Genomic DNA, 14653 nt, shown 5'->3' with positions numbered 1-14653 from the left:
CAATTATTTTTACCATCCACATGCAAACACCTCTCAATTTGTCTTTTGGAAATAATTATCCACACACAAACACCATACACAGTTTTTTTTAAAGATTATATTTCTGTGCATGATCTAATAAATAATAAAATATGTCTGTAATCTCAATGCTATTATCTGAATTCAGTCATTTTATTTAAATTGTACTCTGTAACGGCTGTTTTCAATGCTGAGACAATAATGGAAACAAACATGAAACCACTGCTAACTGACTGAAGCCTTGGGAAATATGTATGGCTTGGCTGAACAACTTCATTTCCCATATGCCTGTGCAGTTTGCAAAGTACGTCCTAAGCGTGGTGACGCAATTAGTTATTTTTGTGCAGGCACAACTGGAATGGAAGGAGTAGCGGGATTGGAACCTTTAAAACAATGAGGTAATTTAGTGCATTGATTTATTGTATAGTAGTGTAACGTTAATTCATCTCAGTTCTCCAACTGACCTAAATTCAGTAAGAATCTGTGAAATGTTGAGCTAAGTGAGACCACTGTTATGAATCCGCTTCCTTTAGCTTTTCTGAGTTGCTATGTAACTTAGCTAGCGCTACGCTACCGTTTTGCTGAATGAAGTTTGGACTGGGGAGACGTCCGTCGTTCGCTAACTTGCGATACAAGTTTTGTGCTGTCAGGATTTGGTCAATACGCAGAAAACATGCAGGTAGCACGCAAGAAATGTGTCGTATTAGCTGTAGCATATGGTGAATCCAGAATTTCTGATTCGAAAGGTTTTCTGCCACTGAGTTAGCTAACCAGATGTAGCAAGCTATGCTAACATTTGTTTTTGGTAATCAACTGTAAGTTCCATGTTTGCTGGAGTCAAGTAGCAAACTGTAGAGAAAACCAAACTGAAAACAGACGAAAATTGGCTAATTTGCGTGTCGAATTATCGTCGCACTAGGTTTCAGAGAGGCTAGTTAGCCAACACATGCATTAACGTTATGGCCTCTAGCTGGCGCTAATGCTGATGTTGACACTGAGCCAGCTTATTGAAGTTAGCTAATGCTAACTCTTAAAGGATCAGTCTGTCGTGCAAACTACCTTTGGGTTCATTAGTGAATGGCCGGTCTGAAATTTCATGATGTTGTTATGACAGTTCAGTTGCGTTTATTAGCACTGTCATCAGCATTGCATGATAACGTCGCTTTAATCAAATATTAAAATATTGTGGGAGTGTGGTGGTGGTGGTGGTGGTGGGGGGGGGGGTCTTTATGGCAAGCTTCGTAGTTAGACTAGCGTTCACGTTCCTTCTATATTTAATACATGAATAACATGATGATGCAATTGCCAATATTGTTTTCCTTATTGGAATTGCCATTCAATGAAAATTGCCATGAAATTAAGCAAAATGGGGTGCAGAATTACGCTATTATAAACATGTAGTTTATGAGCAACTGTTAAACAGACGAGCCTATTCAAATGTAAAATTGGAAGTGTAGTACTGGGAGAACAGCTACATTTCTGTCTCGGCACGTTTGTGTTGCAAACGCGTATTAATCCAGTGCCGTGGTGGTTACAGTACACGGGTGCCATGTCACTGAAAGCTGATGATATGATTGTTCTACCCTTGGGGGTATTGGATAAAGCAATTAGGCATAACAAAAATAGGTTGCCATGGCCACGCACCAGCCAGCGGTACATCTCTTGATCGCTAATGCGGCATGACATTCATGCTGCGGTCCCTGATACTCTGGTGGGGGGGTGTTGGGAAGGCCTGGCACTTGTCCTTTACACAACCTCAAAAGGCAGTTAAACACAGACTGTAGGCAGTTTGAATTTTAATTACTTTCTGGCTGTATGTACCTGGCCGGATGTGCTATGCACAGTAAATTTTGCATTAACATAAAAAAGTATCCTTTATTACACCAAGACTGTAACATTTGCATGACTAGGAAAAATCTTCTATTGATTTAATGTTGGTTTATATTTCGGCAAGCCTAAATTAAGGTGCTGGCTTTGTCTTTTGGCTGTTGTTCACCTAACACAATGAATAGTTTTGTCTTCACTACTTCAAATAGCGTGGTATTTTTACTTTTGACTAATTTTCTGCATAAAAGGAAAAAAAACAAAAAAAACAAAACAAAGCACTGTAGCGAATTGCAAAATATTGGCATGAAAATAAAGGGTCTTTGACAGTGTGGAATATGAAATGTATGGATTCTGCCTACGAGGCTGAGGAGAATGCTAATGAAGGGCCCGGATCACATTGAGTCCATTCAGAGAGCCGGCTTGTACTTTCCATTGTATGGGCCTTGTTTTCATGCTGTGCCATACCATGTTGGCAAACGTCAAATGGGCTCCTTGCAGTTGTCAGTCCTGAGTAATGACGTCATTACTCTCCCCTCCCCACCAACACGTCCTTCGGACTGGATGGCTATAAACACGACCCCTCGCTTAGTTTTCGGCGGAGTTTGTTCGACGGGTGACGGCTCGCTCTCCGGCCTCTCGCGGCGGACGGGTTCTCATCACGGCCCCCCCCCCCCCCTCTCTCCCGCAGGTTCCAGCGTCTGTGAGCGGGAATGGCCCCGGGCGACATGGTGCCGGAGCACGCCAGGCAGCACAAGCCCCGGGAGAAGCAGCCCCAGCCCCGGCCCTCGGAGAGCGAGGGCGAGGCCGACGGCTCCTTTGTTTTCGAGGCCCACGAGGCCTGGAAGGAGTTCCACAATTCGCTGCGGCAGTTCTACGAGGCGGGCGAGCTGTGCGACGTCACGCTGAAGGTGGGCTCCCCCGGGGGGCTGGGGGGGGGGGGGGAGGGGCGTAACGCAGACGGAGCGAACACGGGCAGGGCTTCAGTTCGTAAATCTCCCCCCTCTCTCTCGCTCTCCCTCTCCTTCCCTCTCCTCCCCAGGTCGGGAGTCGGCTGATACCATGCCACAAGCTGGTGCTGGCGTGCGTGATCCCCTACTTCCGGGCCATGTTCCTGTCGGAGATGTCTGAGGCCAAGCAGGAGCTGATCGAGATCCGCGACTTCGACGGCGACGCCATCCGCGACCTGGTGAGCTTCGCGTACTCGTCGCGGCTGACGCTGACGGTGGACAACGTGCAGCCGCTGCTCTACGCCGCCTGCATCCTGCAGGTGGAGCTGGTGGCGCGGGCCTGCTGCGAGTACATGAAGGCGCACTTCCACCCCTCCAACTGCCTGGCGGTGCGCACCTTCGCCGAGAGCCACAACCGCGTGGACCTGATGGACATGGCCGACCGCTACGCCTGCGAGCACTTCCGCGAGGTGGTGGAGTGCGACGACTTCCCCTGCGTGTCGCCGCAGCACCTGTGCACTCTGCTGTCGTCCGCCGACCTCAACATCCTGTCCGAGGCGCAGGTGTACGGCGCCGCCGTCAAGTGGCTGAAGGCCAACCCGCAGCACCACGCCGCCTGGCTGCACCGCGTCGTGTCCCAGGTGAGCTCCGGGGGGGTACCCGCAGAGGTACCGGGCCGCTGGGGTCGCCCGACTGTTCCACGCTTTCTGCAGGGGAGCTCCTAAACTCTCCGCAGGATATGGGTTTTTTTTTTTTATTGCACTTTGTTGTGCGTGGCTCTGGATAAGAGCGTCTGCCTAAAGGTGTTGTTGCACGATGCAATTTCCACGGAACTTTGGTTGCAGCAACTGTTACATGGGGCAATTTAATCAATTTAAATTGCACGCAACGACCAATCAGACTCAAGTATGTATGGAGCGTTCGATATTAAGCTGGATCCGTTTATTCCGTTAGATACAAATATCAGGTCTTGATCGCAAAATTTTGCTAACGTTATTTGTTTTCTCTTGACGTTATATTTATTTATTTTCGCGATGTCTACAATACTACCAACAAGCAAACGCAAAGCCTTATGTGCGTTCATTTTATTGTACCACCTTAAGATCGTGTTGGAGGAGGAAACTGTCAAACGCCAAAAAAAGCACTTCTGGTTGCGCAGCCGGCTCCTCAACAGGCAGGAGAACTGGTGCTTTATTTAGTTGAGCCATTTCGTTGCGTTAACGTTACTAGCGTATATAGTTAGCCAGTTCGTTTAGCCAGTTATTGTTTATAATTTAGCTAGCTAGTAGCGTCATCGTAGCGTTCGCGTGTGATCAATATCTCACTTCTGATTGGTTATTGCATGCAGTCGGTTGCATGAAAGTTGGAACTGCTCCCAACTTGTTGCAACCAAGTTGCACAGAAATTGCAGGCAATGTTACACGAAGCAATCTATGACCAACTCAGCTGCAACTTAGCTGCTTCGTGTGACAACACCTTAATGTCTGTACATTGGCCTGTAATGTTTGTAACCCAATTTAATTGAGATACTTGCATGTAGCTGGAATTTTTTAAATGTAGTTATTTGCTGCTTTAAATATCTTTCTCATGAAGCAAGTTTTTTGCTGTGTCTGACTATGCACGTGTGTGTGTGCATGCATGTGTGTGTTTGTATGCGTGTCTGTGTGTGTGCATGCATTTGTTTGCGTGTGTGTGTGTGTGTGTGTGTATGCACGTGACTGTGTGTGTTTGCATGTGTATGTGTGTGCGTGTCTGTGACTATGCACGTGTTTGTGCATGCATGTGTGTGTTTTCATGCATGTGTGTCTGCTGTGCATCGTGAGTGTGTGTGTGAGTGTGTGAGTGTGCGCACGCACGCTCCTGCGTTCATGTGTCTGTCCCTCGTTCAGGTACGTCTGCCCCTGCTGCCGGTGGACTTCCTCACAGGGACGGTGGCCAAAGAGGAGATGATTAAGAGCAGCCTGAGCTGCAGAGACCTGCTGGACGAGGCACGGAACTACCACCTGCACCTGAGCAACAAGGAGGTGCCAGACTTCCAGTACTCCATCCGCACCACGCCCCGGAAGTACACCGCCGGTGAGAGGCACCGCTGCTCTCAGGAGCTTACTGTGTGAACTGCTGTGTGAAGCCTCAATCCGTTTGTGTTGGTATTAAATCATTTACCGTACAATTTAAGCATTATGTGTGCCATTAAGTCCTAATTTCATAGAGTAAATATTCCAAAAGTTCCGTTTTCTCTTCGTGTAAAGTTAATATTGCCTTTAGTGATGCAATTATCCATTGAAGCGGGGAATGGGATGTGTCTTGAAGCCCTGCGCATACACAGTATTTTACATTTATACGATGAGTGTGGATTAAAAGTGGCCTGGTTTTCGGCCTGGGGCAGGATCTTAACGCAGTGCGGAGTGGGTGGGGGTTTTCGCAGCGGGTCTTCTGCGTGATTGACGCGTCTGTCGGGCGATCCCCAGGCGTGCTGTTCTGCGTGGGCGGGCGCGGCGGGTCTGGGGACCCCTTCCGCAGCATCGAGTGCTACTCCATCACCAAGAACAGCTGGTTCTTCGGCCCCGAGATGAACAGCCGCCGCCGACATGTGGGAGTCATCTCTGTGGGAGGTGAGAACCGGGGAGCGACGGGGAGGAGAGGGGGAGGGGATGAGTGTAGCAGGGAGAGGGGGAGAGGATGAGTGTTGCAGGGAGAGGGGGAGAGGATGAGCGTAGCAGGGAGAGGGGGAGAGGATGAGTGTAGGGTCGAAAGTGTGAGCCTTGTAGCCTATTGGCTTGGGTACACAACTTGGACCTGGATGGTTGGTGATTCAAGTTTTGTCTTCTGCTTAGTCTAATCAACTGTAAGTCACTTTGGATGAAAAGCGTTGGCTAAGTAACTGTAAATAAGTACATTTGACTAGAGAAGCAGGGAGAGAGGGAGGGGGTGAGTGTAGCAGGGAGAGAGGGAGGGGTGAGAGGATGAGTGTAGCAGGGACAGAGAGAAGGGGTGAGTGTAGCAGGGAGAGAGGGAGGGGCGGAGCACAGTGGGCAAACGCTGGCTGGCAGGCAGCATTCCACACGCCCACCCTGGGTCCACTGGCACGCGAGTGCTTTCAAAATGGTGTCTTTTTTTTCTGCTGTTCGATTAAGCAACGTGCATTGTTTGTAGAATAGCTGTGTTGTGTGTGTGTTCTTTTAGATCAGTGGTTCCCAACCCTGTTCCTGGAGCTTTACTGTTCTGCAGGTTTTCACTCCAACCCCAATAAAACACACCACTGTAGATCTCATTGTGCTGCCCATTACTAGAATCAGGGTTGCCATATTAGGGTTGAAAACCTGCAGGATGGTTGGACTCCTGGAAAGGTTTTGGGATCCACAGAAAATGCACAAAACAAGAGATACAGCTTGAATTGAGTATATGGTTGCGTCTGGTTCAGCTGATGGCAGTGTTGTTTACGGGAGGGGAGAAATGACCTTTGCCTCCACACAAACACTGTTGTAAAGAAATTCCAGTGTAATAACAGTTCACTTTGTGGTCATGCTGCCGCCTGCCAAAGATGTGGGCAGACTGCTTTCTCCCAAGAATTTGATTTAATGTGCTGTCAGGGAAAGATCCATTCCTTTTAGCTGAACCCTCAGCAGTCAATACACTACGTTTATACCCATTTATACCTCGTCTTTTCAGCTCCTATCGCAGGGAAGCATGGTGTGGAGCAGGAGCAGCTAGGTAATGCTAGGTGTGTCTGGTGTGTTAGTGTCTTTCATGAGCCTGTCACAGGGTCTCATGAGATTACACTTACAGTTCTCAACATCGTACTCACCTGGTCGTAACTCTTAAAAACCTGGAAAATGAGAAGCTTGTAATTGGAAGACAAAAAATAGCACCTACTAGTTTTAAACAAATGTATGAATGAATCGAATGCAGTTAACCCCAGCATAACCACCTCCCACATAAGGGACCGGATTATCTGACCTGCTCATTGAAATGTCAATGTCTATTTCTTACTGGGATTGACTGCCAGGTGCCAACAGGTTATGTACTTGCATGACGGCAGTACATAACCGGTAGACCTGTACTTGTGCTCCTGGTGCATGCTGGGACTGCCGGACCTCCTGCTATGTGTGATTGATTGTGTATGCGCCCCATACTGAACCATCAAAGTAGTAACAAAGTGGATGTGTCCACCTCCCCACCTTTTGGTTATGCAACGGTTTACTGCGTCTCTATTTCTGATGTTTACTTTCCTATTTAATCCAACATATTTAACTTGCCAACATGGTTAACTTTCCATTAACGAGGAAGCAGAAATCAGGGTGGTCATGTCTCCACACCCTTGTGTGAACCCCCTTCCAGAAATAACACCACACCAGGGAGAGGTCATTGCCTTGTGTTCGGTCACATTACTGGAAGAAACTTTGATCTGGCACCTGACCAACCTGGAAATCCTTTTCCCAAACAGACTTTAACTGCGGTCAATTCAAGCGAGTGCGGTATCCTCCACTTGCTCTTTATGGCCAATTATATTTAATTGCAATGCTGCTGAACGTACCCTGAAATAACTAGGGTTCTACATCATCGCGAGGAGTGAATAAATACAGAATAGCAGAAATAAGTGTCATTCGATACGGATGTGGGAGCTGACACACTTTGGGAAAAGCTGCCCTCAGTGTTATTTCTGTCGCATTCGGTCATCATGCATTTCATAATGCGTCGAGATGGTGCTGCAGTGTACATTAGACAGGTTCTGGATGAGTCCTGACCTTTGTTTGAAGTCTGAGAAATGTAAAATGGGGCATATCCAGCTCCAACTGCCAGACCATCATGTAACCTGCTCCTGCCAAACGGCTGAAGCTAATTGGGTGTGGACTTGGTTTGCACTTCGATAGGAGCCTTCCTGGGAAAACTACGTCGCTGCTGGAAGTGAGGCCTGTCAGTTCGAGGTCCTGACTCAACCTGGCTCTTTCGGCCTGCTCCCGATTCAATTGGCAAATACATTTTTCTCTCCCTCTCCACCTCAGCAGGTGGGTGGTGGGCGTTCTGGTACAAAATGGCAGCCTTGAGTAACACGCAATGGGTGCTTGTTACGACCTCAAACATGACTTGCTTACCTTTGTGGCTCATAACGTTTAGACCAAGCTTAGGTGAGTTAGGAGGTGGTTGAGGCGAGTTTGTAATGCGTTTTGAGTGTCCAGAAAAGCGCTATATACATGCAGTAATCTATCTTGTGCCCTCATGTCCACTCTCCTAACGGCCTCATACCCGTTTAGCTGAACAGTGGCTACTGGCAGCCCCGGAGAATGAGGAGGTGGAAGCAGGATCGTATGTTATTTCCCACTTGCTTTTTTTTTAAGGTTTCCCTACACAGTTATTTATTCATTTTGCATTGTAGCTCTAACTAGTTAATTCAGTTGGCGATGCAAATGAATGGATGAGATCTGGTTAGTTTACTATTAGTTTATTATTCAGGGTGTTCTAGCTGCCAACTCTGGTATTGCTTTAAATATGTATATTGCTACTTGGACAGTTCTGATTATTCTACAAGGGTTTGAGTATCTACGGTATGTTATCGCTCTAGGACATGGAACCGTACTTTCCTCTAGGGCTTTCAGTGCACTTTTTCCCTGGTTATGGTTATGCACTTCATTGTACATCGCTCTGGATAATAGCATCTGCTAAATGACTATAATGGAATGGAATGGAATGTAATGTTAATGGTTCCTGGAGTCTGACCTGGAGTGCTCCTTCCGTAGGGAAAGTCTATGCAGTTGGAGGTCACGATGGGAGTGAACACTTGGGGAACATGGAGATGTTTGACCCTCTCACTAATAAATGGATGATGAAAGCGTCCATGAACACTAAAAGGTAGGCCGCAATCTTATTTCAATTTTAAAAATGACCTTTTCCTATAAGTATTTATCATAAGAATAATAATAATCTTTGGCTTTCTTTCACTCTAATTACCCGTTTTAATGAATAGGTTTTAAGAAAATTAATAATTTTGGAAAGGGATGTTCAAAGCCTCATTGAGGCAACACCTACCAAAAATGAATATAAGCCACACAGTTTTAAACCTTAGGTACATCAACAGATAGCGTTCATGGAAACGTTATGTGCTTCCGTTCCCTGTAGTTGATTTAAATGTGCCTGTAAGTGTGCTACACTGCGACTGTCACTGCTGTGTGTTCTCTCTGCAGGAGGGGCATCGCCCTCGCTGCCCTGGGAGGCCCCATATACGCTATCGGGGGCCTGGACGATAACTCCTGCTTCAACGACGTGGAGAGATACGACATCGAGTCCGACCGCTGGAGCGCCGTGGCCCCCATGAACACGCCTCGCGGGGGGGTCGGGTCTGTGGCCCTGGGGGTATGTACGGTGTCACGGGTCGTGGGGCTATACGCTTCCATTGCTACTAGGATGCATGCAGATTTCAAATGGAAATAATTCTAGGCAGCAAATTGTGCGTTTTTGAATTATCTATTGTCTATGCATTTTTTTTTGCTTTTCCTGTGTAAAGATGAACTATTTCATATCATTGTATTGTTGTAGATTTTTCATTATTTATCCATTGAGCTTGGCAGTGTTATGGCACTTTCTTATTTGTGGCTGTGGAATTTAACTGGATTCACATGGCTGTATGTCTTTATGTAAACTCGTCTTCTTTTGTGAATTAGGCCTCTAAATGATGTGTTATGTAATGTAGGCAGTACATACTAGATGTGTGTAAATATAGCAAATAGATGAGTATAATCATGATAATTATATAGATTCATGATATCGTACGTATTCGAACATCACTGGGAGTGAACATCTGAAACGCATAGCCTGCAGTACTTGGGGCGGAGATGAATGCGGTTGATGTTCCCGCTGTATATAGAGATGGCGTCTGACGGTGTTTGTTGCGTCCTGTCCGGTCAGAGCCACGTGTACGCGGTCGGGGGCAACGACGGCATCGCGTCCCTCTCCAGCGTGGAGCGGTTCGACCCCCACCTGAACAAGTGGAGCGACGTGAAGGAGATGGGCCAGAGACGGGCCGGCAACGGCGTCAGCGAGCTCAACGGCTGCCTCTACGTCGTGGGTGAGCGGCGTGCCTCAGGGGCCCGCGCTCGGGTCAATGTTCGCCCGGCTCCGCTGCTCCGGGCCGCTGTTCGAGCGTAGCAGTGGGATCACATGATTGCTGCCTTTTTACGGTTCTATGAAATGTGTTCGGGTGATTGGTGGCTGTAAACTCGTTTGGTATCTATTGCTCTTACGGAAGGTGTCATTTAAGGTTGCCTAAAGGCAGGATTGCATGAGTTGGCATATTTTTCCAAATGTTAAAACTTTGGTACGAGTCACGTACGTGATCCATTTCAGCATACTGTGACAGAGTAATTGTGCTCTACGGTGGCATTGTGGTGGGGAAGCTGTTGCTCACGAGAGACTACGAACCGGGCAGGCTTATACGGCGGTGTTCAGACTATCGTGAGCTAACATGGTCTTCCGAACACAGGGACGTTGTGCAGTTATTGTTGTTTTTTTCTATAATTATTGGACCAATTCACAGTCAGATAGTCAATAAGCAACCATAACCATAAACCACATTCCTCAGAAGAAAAACTACCATTGTACGGACGTTTACCGATTCCCTGTGTTGTGTTCGGAACACGTCGAGTCTAGGCCAGCGTTTTACACACACAAAACTGCATAATTTTCAATAGGCTTTGTCTTAGGGCATCTCATCAAGTTGTATCATTGCCTTCAGAGTCTATGAGCACACACCATGTCCTACTGTCTTAAGCTTGTCATGCTCTGAATGCTTTTGATGAGATGCTTTTTGAGAGGTGGCATCCTCTGCCCTGCTAAAGTCTGTGCTGTGAGGATGGTCACATCTGGGGAAGCAGGATCCGACGGGGGTTTTTTCCGGCCAGTTCCTTCCAGCATTTCTCATCTTCTCCGTGCTGTTTCCTCTCGTACCTCAGGGGGCTTCGACGACAACTCCCCCCTGAGCTCCGTGGAGCGCTTCGACCCGCGCTCACACCGCTGGGACTACATGTCGGAGCTGACCACGCCCAGAGGGGGCGTGGGCGTGGCCACCGTCATGGGCCGCGTGTTTGCGGTGGGCGGTCACAACGGCAACATCTACCTGAACACGGTGGAGGCCTTCGACCCGCGCATGAACCGGTAGGGCCGGGGGCGATGGGGGTAGGGGAGGTCACCACTACTTCATGACCAAGTGAATAAATTCCTACTGTTACAGTGTGAATTCTCCCTTTCAGTCCATATGACGCTCAAGCATAACTGCTGTAAAATCCAAAGGTACTCTCCACCGTATACCTTTTCAACTGATCAGAATGACTGCTGTACTATTGTTTTTGAGCCCCTAGTAAAACCCTACATAAGTTTCTCAGCTTTCTCACAATTCTCAACGAAAGTGTACAGCCCTTGGGTTTTGGGTGGAACCACTTCGTATTGGACTTGGGACTGAGAGGGTTAAGACTGGATAACATGATGTTGGTTGTAGGTAGACTGGATAACATGATGTGTTGGTTGTAGGTAGACTGGATAACATGTGTTGGTTGTAGGTAGACTGGATAACATGATGTTGGTTGTAGGTAGACTGGATAACATGATGTTGGTTGTAGGTAGACTGGATAACATGATGTTGGTTGTAGGCATCTCCGGTATCATGTTGTCCATATTGTTGCCATGTACAGGTGTTAAGACTGCAGGTATGGATTGGCTAGGTTTGTTCTGGCTGTGACGGTATGCCTGTTCCTAACGGGTGTGGCCTCTCCGCAGGTGGGAGCTGGTGGGGTCGGTGTCACACTGCCGGGCGGGGGCCGGGGTGGCCGTCTGCGCCTCCCACATCGGCCAGATCAGGGACGTGGGCCAGGGCTCCAGCAACGTGGTGGACTGCATGTGATCCCAGGAGCGGGGCTGCCCAGGCCGCGACCAAACACACACTCACACACTCACACACACACACACACACACACACACACACACACACACACACACACTCTCACTCACTCTCACTCACACTCACTCACTCACTCACTCACTCACTCACTCACTCACTCACTCACTCACTCACTCACTCACTCACTCACACACACTCACACACTCACTCACTCACTCACTCTCACTCACTCACTCACTCACTCACTCACTCACTCACACACACACACACACACACACACACACACACACACACACTCACTCACTCACTCACTCACTCACTCACTCACTCACTCACTCACTCACTCACTCACACACACTCTCACTCACACACTCTCACTCACACACACTCACTCACCCACGATTCACTCACATAAACACACAAACACACACACTCACACACTCACTCACATGCACACACACACACACTCATCCACGATTCAATCACATAAACACACACTCGCACACAAACACGTACACATGCACAGACAGGGCCACGTTGTATAAATCAAATGAGTTTTAGTGCTGCTTGCAGTAACCTGTGCCCTACTTGGGACGAAGTTTGACGGAGGACAATTCAGAAAATATACCACATTCCCACCTAATGTCTACTCTTGAACGATTGTTTGTTGTTGTGAATCAGTTGATGTTGTGGCCTGTTTGCTGGCTTTAAGAACTGTTTCATTTAAAAGCTACTGTGGAGAGGGAGTCTTTTTTGATGTCGGAGTGTAAGGAGTCACTTCTGACAAAACGCAGTCAGACAGATCTATACTTGTACTTAGGCAGGGCTGCTCAACGTTGTCCTTGGAGATCTACCACCCTGTCGGTGTTCACTCCAACACTAACAAAGCGCACCTTGCTCAACAGCTAGAGATGTTGTCAAGCGGCTCATTGGTAGAATCCGGTGTGCCAAATTTTGCTTGGAATGAACCCACGGGGGGAAGGTAGGTCTGCAGGAACAGAGTTTGCCAGCCCTGGACTGAGGTCTGAGCCTCAGTGCTGAACCTAATGAAGGCAGATGTTTAATCATCTCACAGATTAGTGCCGTGATCCTATAGATCATTTTCTGTAATATGAGAAAATACCCTTTAGGTAAGGTTAGTCGGTTGACAGACTAGCCAATCCTAACTAGGCACACGTCTGGATCGCGGTAGGCCCAATGGAACTGTCAGTCCTTTAAAGGAACACACTGACTTACTGTATGCTAGTTTGTTCTTGCGCGTGAACAATCATTCCCAAACATTAGGTAGCCACAGGACCATAAAGACTGGAGGCCTACAAGAAACATGTACCAAACATGCTAGACTTGAACTGACTGAAACGACCCTGTACATGTTGTTCACCTGCCTTAGCTGCTGCTGTGAGGCTCTTGTCTCTTTGTTTTCAAGGGCGGTATCCTGACGGTGTTTCTGCGCTTTTAGATGTACTTAAGCATTAAACATTTTTCTGCCAAAAGCCAACGGAGACTGCAGGGAAACAATGCTTCACCAGGCAGGATTTGTCCCGTTTTCTATAATTAGTCCAATATACAAGATGTTAGGTGTTATTCTTTAAGTTTCATTAAATATATATATCGATATATAGTTTACATTTATATAATAGATTATTGTGCACTATTTTCTTAGAGTCAAGTATATTTTTGTCTTTCGGGGGGGAAAAAGGTTTGAAGTGAATTAGATATTGATTATCGATGTATTGATATTTTCACAGTGACTACACTTTAATTGCTCATTGGGCTTCTGGCTGCTGTTTTATCTGTCAGTCATCACTGGTGCATGTGTTGGGGGGGGTTCACGTTATTGGGTATGAATGCAAATATCTAAAGAATTTGAATATTATGTTATTGTGTATTTATGAGTTGAGTTTGGTTCTGTACTGTATATAGGCTGATAGAGGATGAAAAATGTGCCGGATAGGTGTATGGTTTGTATTTGCATAACCAAAACATATTTTTGTACCCGTGTGTCCTTAAGGGAGACGTCCTATCACCCACATTTTGTACTGTACCTGTTTGTTTAATTAACAGTATCTTTATGTAATACTGTTGCAGGTGATTGTGAGTGTCAGTTATATTTTGCATATTCTACAGTGATGGAAATTCTTGACTTTTTAGAAAATTGCACTGTTTTGTGCCAGTCCTGTGCATGGCAGCACATGTGTACATGTATAATATTGATGCACTGTTCTGTCCCAGCACAGGAGTTTGCTGCTTGAGAACAGGACGTTTTCTGAAGTGGCTGTGTGTGTATTTATGGGGAGGGGGGGTTGGCAGTTTATTGGCAAAACATTAACCCTTACTGTCCATCCTGCCCTTTTCTCTGGGTAGTGATCGGACATATTTAAAGAGGAACTAATGCTGTAATCTGAGTCATTGGCTGAATAATTTTTCTAAATGTCTCCCAGGCTCCTAGAAACACTTTAATAGCATTAAGATGAATCTTGTTTCATGTTCTGACCGTAAATGTCTATGACCCGGCTCTACGCTGGTCACTGGTTTTAGTTTGTCCATGTGTAAGCCGGGTAAACTGTGTGTTATCACAGTTATAATGGAAATTATATTTGAATATTTGGGTATATTGGAATAAAGATACGAAAGAAGGTGGTAGAAGGCTTTAACATTTAAATTGTCTTGTAAATCAATTTCCCAGGGAAAATGTTTTTCTTTTTTCCTTTTTGGTGTAAAAATATTTGACTTGTCTTTACTTTCCCTTTTTACTACCAGACTGTTTCTTAAATCATACATTTAGTTTGTATTGTTAAAAAAATAAAATTCTCAATGTACAATTCACACTTGTTTTCTGTCAGTGCCTGTGTTGCTAGGAACTTAATTTCCCAGACTTAATTACATTTTTATGAAATTACAGTGATGTTTGGGACAAAGACATGATTTGGCATGATTTCTTGATTTGGCCCTCTACACAATTTTAGATTTGTAATCA

At 46.4% G+C, this 14653-nt stretch overlaps 1 protein-coding gene across 1 annotated transcript; it reads left to right on the top strand.

The window, feature by feature from the left end:
* Positions 1-336: 336 nt before the first annotated feature.
* klhl8 (kelch-like family member 8) lies at positions 337-14502 on the top strand. Its single transcript, XM_061261901.1, has 10 exons — positions 337-416; positions 2534-2753; positions 2885-3433; positions 4682-4868; positions 5261-5404; positions 8528-8639; positions 8972-9140; positions 9693-9852; positions 10736-10937; positions 11556-14502. The coding sequence occupies exons 2-10, from the start codon at positions 2556-2558 to the stop codon at positions 11677-11679; spliced, it is 1845 nt and encodes a 614-aa protein (XP_061117885.1). The 5' UTR covers positions 337-416; positions 2534-2555; the 3' UTR covers positions 11680-14502.
* Positions 14503-14653: the final 151 nt, after the last annotated feature.

This window comes from Conger conger, chromosome 12 (genome assembly GCF_963514075.1).
Source record: "Conger conger chromosome 12, fConCon1.1, whole genome shotgun sequence".
NCBI lineage: Eukaryota > Metazoa > Chordata > Actinopteri > Anguilliformes > Congridae > Conger > Conger conger.
This window is presented reverse-complemented; position numbering and strand designations above follow the sequence as displayed.